We start from the raw sequence: 8,246 nt of genomic DNA, 5'->3' as shown, positions 1-8,246 counted from the left end.
AAAGACTAAAGAGTGATACGTTGGACTTACAGTCATGGACCTGAAAAAATGTAATACTAAAGAGTGATACGTTGGACTTATTAAAAAGTACTTCTTTAATTAAGAAGTAAAAAAAATTATTAAAAAAATACTCCATTGATCACAAAATAAAATAAAAAAATAATTTTTTTTACTTCATGATTAATGAAATATTTTTTAATAATATTATAAATATTTTTTAATTTTTTTAAATATTTAAAATTGTTAAAAAAATTTATATAAAAATAATTAAAAAATATATAAAAAAATATATGATAGAGCCCGTAGTACCTCCATCTATAATTTTCCAATCGATTATATATGCCGTAGCATTCGTTGGCCCGTCGCAACCTCAAAACTAATATTATTAGGAAACAAATTACGGTCTAAAGGGGAAGAAGAAAAACGTAGATCTTTGAGAAAGAGGAAGGAAATGATAGTCTTATTTCTTTTTTATGGGTTGGAAGAGATGTCAAGTTTATCTAATCATTCTGACTTCCATACAAAGTCGAATCGTCTAGTGCATGCTTGATTTGGATTTTGGACTCCGTACCGATCGACTAGCCAGTCTATGAAAAGTCGTGGAGAAAATAATTGGATTATGTGTATATAAATATTAGTTTATTATATAATTATATGCAGAAAGTAATATCGATGGTACACATGCGTTATTAACAGTACTAGTTAGGCCAACTGAATTGACCGAAGACAGCAAAGTGCAAAGCCTAGCTTTCACCAAATCGTCACTACAAACGTCACAACCCCTATTCCAATCTTCCATTAAAGCCTACCCACATGGCTGCTAAATTGCATGTCCCACAACTTCACAGACCTGGCCTATCTTGCCACCAGACTGCAGTACTCTCAAACACTAACACCTCACCCTCAAGCACCACCTTGCACCACCACCACCACCATGGAGAAGTACCCCCACGTACTCCTCGTAACGTTCCCTGCGCAGGGCCATATAAACCCTGCTCTCCAGTTTGCCAAGGGCCTCGTTCGCTTGGGGGCGCTTGTCACCCTCGCTACCAGCGTCTCCTCCTACCGTCGCATGACCAAAACACCTGCTCCTCAAGGTTTGTCCTTCGCCACCTACTCCGATGGCTACGACGATGGGTTTAAGCCTACTACTGATGATTTAGAGCACTACATCTTCGCGATTAAGCACAGTGGCTCCAAAACTCTCACCGACCTCATCGTGTCCAGCGCAAACGAGGGCCGCCCCTTTCAGTACTTAGTGTACAACATGCTCCTGCCTTGGGCGGGGAACGTGGCCCGCGAACTTCACCTCCCGTCAGCAGTTCTCTGGATTCAACCTGCCACGGTTTTGGACATATACTACTACTACTTCAATGGCTATGGAGACGACATCAGGAAAAACGGCACTGATCCCTCGTACTCGTTACAATTACCGGGACTGCCGTTGCTCTATGGTCGTGACCTTCCCTCCTTTTTGCTTGGTTCAAATACGTATACTTTTGCACTCCCATCATTTCAAGAGCAATTCGAAGCACTCGAAAAAGAAAGCAACCCGAGAGTGCTTGTCAATACCTTTGATGGATTAGAGCCCGAAGCCTTGAGAGTGATCGAAAAACTTAATCTTTCTGCGGTTGGACCGCTGATTCCATCGGCCTTTTTGGACGGAAAGGATCCATCCGATAAAGCTTTTGGCGGAGATCTTTTCCAAGGCTCCAAGGAGTACTACATCGAATGGCTGAACTCCAAGCCTAACTCATCTGTCATTTACGTCTCGTTCGGGAGCATGGCGGTGCTAGCAAAGCAGCAGATGGAGGAAATGGCACGCGGATTGTTGGATTGCGGCCGTCCCTTCTTGTGGGTCATAAGAGCCAAGGAAAAAGGAGAAGAAGAGACAGAAGAAGAGAGATTGAGTTGCAGAAAGGAATTGGAGCAAAAGGGAATGATAGTGCCATGGTGTTCTCAAGTGGAGGTTCTGTCACATCCTTCATTGGCATGCTTTGTGACTCATTGCGGATGGAATTCGAGTTTGGAGAGTTTGGTCACTGGGGTGCCAGTGGTTGCTTTCCCACAGTGGAGTGATCAAGGAACAAACGCAAAACTGATTGAAGATGTGTGGAAAACAGGCTTGAGGGTGACAGCAAACAAGGATGGCATTGTAGAAGGTGATGAGATCAAGAGGTGCTTGGAATTGGTAGCTGGAGGTGGGGATCGAGGGGAAGAATTGAGAAGGAATGCTAAGAAATGGAAGGAGTTGGCTAGGGAAGCTGCCAGGGAAGGTGGGTCTTCATACAAAAATCTTAAAGCTTTTGTGGAGGAGATTGGAGGATGTTTATGTTAAAAAGATACGTATGTTTGCTGATGAAGACATTTGCTAATTTAGGCTCTTTGAAGATTCTAATTTAGGCCCCGTATTGAAGATTCTAATTTTTCAGTACCACGTTTTCCAGAGCAATTTCTTCGGCAATTCCTTTTTATAAGCACTTTTGAGTATGTTCCAAATCAACCACACACGAGGGATCACGACGGGGGATCCCGACAGTGCAATTATTATTATTATTATTTTTTTTTTGCTTTTTTTCATGTATTGTTTTAACACTTTTAAATATTTAAAAAAAATCAATATATCATTAAAAAATACTTCATTAATTACTAAATTAAAAAAAAAAACTACTATTGTGAGCCCCCATGTGTATATTTAGCATTTCTCTATTAATTATGATTGTTTTAGTACTTCTTCAGGATTGTAATAAAATGACAGTATGGTTGCAACGTTAGCCGTTGAAAATTTTACATTTTAGAGATCATATTGCAAGAAATTATTCTTTGGGGATGAATTATGATTTCTCAAAATAATAAGACGACAAAAATGCACATGGGAGTAGTATTTTAATCTTACCTATTAATGTCTGTGTTTCACAAGCTTGGGCAACTCCATGCTGGTAGAACTCAGACTCCTCCCTACAAGAAGGAGAAGGGGACCTCAAGATCTGTGGTACCTCCGATGTTTAAGTTAGTTTCAATCCTATGACTGTTCTTGGCATAGGATCTTTTGTTGAGTGTACCGAGTTTCGGGTCGCATTGAATGTGTCATGGTTTCTTTCTGAAGTTTCTCCCATCTCATTAATGCGCCGTGCTTTCCTCTCTAAGTTTCATATCCTCCATTAATGTGGTGTGCCTTCCTCAGCTTTCTGTCTCTGTTTGTCATGTCTGGGTGGCAATATGTAGAGTCGATGAGTGTACTCGTCTGTCGGCTAGTGGGTTTCCAGACTGTCTCCATTGCCATATGTTTGTCATGGTTTCCTATCTACCCATCTTCTTTAGTTGGGCCTTAGAAGTTTACACGGCCCGGCCCAGACCCCATATTTCGGCCAGGACCTGGGTCTGACTCAGGGGATAACTCCCCTCACCATACTCCGCAAATTTTTAGCATCCTTTGGGAGTTGAAAATTATGAAGAAAATAATTTTGTGCTCCTCCGAATTCAAACCGAGGGGCTTTTATGGAAATCTTCACCACGTGCTGGAATGATGGAGGATAGTGATATATGCACGTGCATATTCACCCATTCAACTTCTCCAGGTTATTGGGATATGAAACGATCCTTGGACGCGTCACCTTCCTCATGTGTAGAGCTAATGATTGTCCTTTCCCTCATTAATTGAAGTTGTTCCCTTGGAGGGACTCCCGTGCTAGCACGTGTCATCCGGCGTTGGCCCATGTAAGGTAAGCGCCTTGTTGGTGACACTTTATTTTATTTTCCATAACTGACACATCCCTTCAGATTTTATGCTACCGTTTTAGAAGTCCAGCCATCCTCTCTCCATATTTAAGCCCATTACTTCCTTCTTTTTTGTCCCTTTGCCACCTTTTCATTTCAGACCTCTCTTTCATCTTCTTCCTTGAACCTTCATCCTCTTCCCTTCCATTTTCAAAACTTCAAAATTCAAACCTCTCTTTCCTTCTGCTATGGCTAACCGAGGTGATACTGAAGCCCGTTTCAACTACTTCGCTGGGAAACGATGGTTGTCCACCATTACTAGTGATGACCTTCGTGCATACCATAGGTTATACAACATCCCTCCAGAGACCGTTCTGGAGGTTCCTTGTCCTCACACCACTGCGATGGATGCCAATGGACTGGCAACACGAGTTTCTCTTTATCCTCTTGTGTTCTCTAATAGACTGCGATTGCCTTTCTGACGCCCTGTTAGGGACATTTTGGACCTCCTGAGATTGGCCCCAGTGCAACATAGTCCCAATGCCTGGCGCTTGATGATGGCTAGTTGCTTTGCCTTTTGGATAGGTCTTGGTGGTTCCTCAGAGGACTATTCTGATTTGACAGCTCGAGAGTTTTTGTCAGTATACCGCATCACTCAGCTTGATGGGAATCTTCGCAGTTTCCAATCCCAATCTTCGGAGAAACACTTCATCTCCCTGGAGAAGCGTTATTCTTTGATAAAAGATTGGCAACGAAGTTTCTTTTTTGTTTTGGCTCTGGGTTGTGAGTTCCTGGAAGATGAGTTGGAAGGTCGGGAGTTCCCAATTCGAGCAGTTAGGGCCAAAGTGCCAAGTTCCAAATCTCTCACCATCAAACTGTCGGAAAGAGAAAAACTTAGGGTTGCTACCGTGATGTCTTAGTCGGTGGCTCACTCCACCCTCTCTGAGTCTGATATGTTGCTGATGGACATCAATATTTAGCTTTATATAATGCTTCCTTATTGTTTGCATGTGCTCAGTCCGGAGTTCCTGATGGTTCCTCATTTTTCCCTAGGGAAAAATGTCGGGCCACCTCTCTGCCAAAAGGTGTTTGTGAGAAGCGGCCAAGAATGGACGAAGGCTCCTCTAGGTCTACTCACCCTGGGGCTGGGGGCCCTCACTCTCGTTCATCCAGGCCACTCCAAAATGCTCCACAAGCTCGGAGTCATGACTAGCCTTCTGGTTCATCACTTCGCCCACTAGTGGGGTCTCCTTTCAGCGAGTACGATGGTGCTCCTCGCTTAGCATTTAAAGCACAAGGTCATAGGGCCCTTGGGGGCTTTGGCTCGGGTTCCCTGGTTCCTGCCCAAAGGGCCTTTAAGAGTTCCACGCGTCCATCTTCATCTGGCACCTCTTGTAAGGGGGAGAGTAGTTCTCGCCGAGCTACTCCAACGACGAGTTCTCTTCCTGTCCGCCAAGTTCCACCGGCAAACCCACCGATGGGTAACCTAGTTGAGATTTGGTAAACTATGACATTCTTCCCTCCTTGTTACGCTCTGTAAGTTAATTTTCTTTCTCTTTTAGGTTCTGCAGGGGAAGACAAGGAGGATGACATTGCCATTGCCTTCCTCTTCTCCATAACTTTTAGTAATCCAATCGCTCGTGAGTCCGGTCCGACGATGGGGGTTTTGCCTTCGTTCGAATATACGCTTAACCAAGCGGAGGTACCCCAACGTGAGCTGCCAGATGGTGGGCCAAGTCCCTTCGAGGAAAGGTTGGCCGAGGTGGAGGTTTCCTTTGGCGAATGCTTGATGACGCCTCCTATATCTCCCCCAAATGGTCTCCGAACTGATCCTTCCGGCTGCCCCGGATGTGGTCCCTCCTCCTTCGATCTCTCAGGTAGTTGTTCTTGTATCCTTCGCTCAGACTCCTTCTTTTGCTAATGTTTATCTCAACTCTTGACCATTTATCTCAGGAATCCGCTACTCCTCAAGTCGAGGCACATTCTCCAAGCAAGATAGATGTTATCTTAGTGAAGGATAGCCCTTCACCAGCTTCCCTCTGACCGAGAATGGTTCCAGCCTTGCTGAGGACCCCAAGGATGAAACTCTTGCTCAAGGTAGGGAGGAGCCTGTCTCACCGTCCATACTTCCCCAAATTGGTCTGGCCTTGGTGGGTGTAGGATCCTCTTCCCATTTTGGGGGATCTAAGGAGTAGGAGATAGGGCCAGATTTTGAGAAGGCCTGGACAGAGTCAATCGTGGTACAAGCTCGAAAGTTTAGGCCTTTCTTTGCCAACGTAAGTGTATTCTTATTATGTTACTTAGATGGTTGCTAAGGACTAGGAAGTTCTTGAAGAAGAGCTTAGGGCTTTGAACAACCTTATGCACCTAAAGGCAAAAAAGATGGGCGACGACCTTCATGACATGTTCGTGCAGTGTGACTCTCTGGTGAAGGATAATAAATTTTGTCATAAGAAGATACAGGCTCAAAGGAAGGAGATCGAGGTGAAGGATTGGGAGATCAGGTCGAAGAATCATGAGATTCAGATGAAGGACCTAGAGATCACACTGAAGGCAAAGAGATCCAGTTGAGGGATCTAGAGATCAAGGAGAAGGATCTTGAGATCGCGTCCAAGGCCCAGGAGTTGCAATCCACTAAGAATGAGCTCGACGACCTTCCGCAGGGGTTCGATCTTCTTCTTATCGAGAATGGAAATGCCCAGGTGGAAGTTGTGAGGTTGGAGTGTGAGCTAGAATCCGTCCAAGAAGGGCTGAATAGACAAAGAGAGGTGGTTGAGACGTTAGTGAGGGAGAAGAGGCACGGCGTCGAGACTCGTTCTCGAATGCTTCACAAGTATATCGGGATTACCATGTCAGGGGAGAAATTAAGGACTTCTGCTCAGCACCCAGCAGCTCCAATTTGAAGCTGCCTGTTTGGAGTCTTCTCTAGATGCTACTCGGCAACAGGCGAATCTCATTGAGTCTTAACTCAGATTGGCTCCTGCTCTCCTTGATGATGCTTGGATCTATGGGTACAAGGAAGGTCTTGAGCGTCTGCTAGATCAATTGAAGGAGAACCCCAAGACTGACCTTCACACTTTCGACCTTCAAACGCTCCGTCCAAACAAACAGTCTTAATTCCATATGCAGACTTTAGGCAAAGAAGAGATACCTCTAGCCTTCCGTGATGCTCCTCCATAATTTTAGCTCCCATTTTTTTTTTTTTTAATTTTCAGGCCTGCATGGGCTTTTAGTGTAATTTGAAAAATATGTATATGAATATACCTTCAGTTCTGTTGATCATGGTTGAGTTTTTATTTCCTTTTCCACCTTTCTTTTTTGCTTTCCGTGTTTATTTGTCCCCCGGTCATCTTCCTTTTGAATGGGGAATGTGGGCCGATCATATTGTGGTTTGGGTCCCTTTGTCGGGACTTATTCCTACCGCTTTTCTTGGGAGTCCTTCCCACCTTTTTCGTGGGGCTTGGGCTTGGCTGGGACCTTCACCCTCTTCTCTGCAAGCTCCACTTCCTTCCTTTGTGGCTCCGTCAATGCTCAGAGAGTGTCCTCCGTGTTGATGAAGTTGTTGGCCCGGTCCATGAACTCTAGCAATGTCGCAGGAGTCCTTCTGGCTAGCTCTGCCATAAATTGGGATCGTGGCTAGACCCCTCCTAGGATCGCCCCCAAAGTTATCTTCTCATCTTCGTCGTCGGTGATCATGCGCTCTTTGTTGAATTGAGATAGGTATAACTTCAGGCTTTCATCCTTTGTCTGCTTGATGGTGAGGAGATACACAGACGGGCGCCACCTCCTTCGATTGGACATGAACTGGGTTAGGAACAGTCTGGCCAGTTCGCTGAAGCTGTCCATTGATCCACGTGCTAGTGACCCAAATCATGCACGTGTCGACCCTTTCAGGGTCAACGTAAATGTCCTACAAGCTACTTCCCCGGAGAAACCATGCAGCATCATGTGAGCTCTAAAAGTTTCTAGGTGCTTAAGGGGATTCCTTCCTCCATCATATATCTCCATAGTGGGGATATATGATGGAGGAAGGTAAAGGCACCACCATTACTTCTTGAGTACCTCTTTAGACCGATAAATCCTATAAGGGGAGTTTATCGTAAACCAATAATAAAATGACACGTCTTCTGAGTACATAATCTAAGGCTAAACCTGACCACACCAGAAATGGGTTTCCCTTTACATAGTTGTTTCGATGAACTTCATCCCTTCCCTTCAAATGCAAATACCCATGCATGATTTACAGAAGAATCATGCCTTGGCATCTCTGCATCTTATTGAAGAATCTCTTCTTTTCACAAATCTCGTGGTTATTTCCAACCACCAAGAATTATTGACCATTAATTCTCTCCTTTTATTTCCCACCATTTTCTTGGCAACCAAACAAAGCATTGTTCCGTTCTTTGGTTGTTTTATTTAGTATCGTCTGCTAGGTTGATCAAAGGGTGGATGACGCTCATCAAAGCGGTGAAGATTTAAAGTTATTTTCTGAAGCATTGGAGAATCATCAGACACGTTCTTCAATGGAA

The 8,246-nt window shown here is 44.3% G+C and overlaps 1 protein-coding gene across 1 annotated transcript; it reads left to right on the top strand.

Annotated features, from left to right (window-relative positions):
* The first annotated feature begins 707 nt into the window (after nt 1-707).
* Nucleotides 708-2,428, top strand: LOC108982334 (crocetin glucosyltransferase, chloroplastic-like). Its single transcript, XM_018953674.2, has one exon. It carries the CDS (start codon nt 830-832, stop codon nt 2,336-2,338), a length of 1,509 nt encoding a protein of 502 aa, XP_018809219.1. The 5' UTR covers nt 708-829; the 3' UTR covers nt 2,339-2,428.
* The last annotated feature ends 5,818 nt before the right edge of the window (nt 2,429-8,246 follow it).

Source organism: Juglans regia, chromosome 7, assembly GCF_001411555.2.
Source record: "Juglans regia cultivar Chandler chromosome 7, Walnut 2.0, whole genome shotgun sequence".
Lineage (NCBI taxonomy): Eukaryota > Viridiplantae > Streptophyta > Magnoliopsida > Fagales > Juglandaceae > Juglans > Juglans regia.
Note: the sequence above shows the minus strand (reverse complement) of the source record. Positions and strands in the feature narration are given on the sequence as shown.

Coding starts and splice junctions, on each gene's coding strand:
- LOC108982334 (XM_018953674.2), top strand. CDS start 830: ATGTCCCACAACTTCACAGACCTGGCCTATCTTGCCACCAGACTGCAG.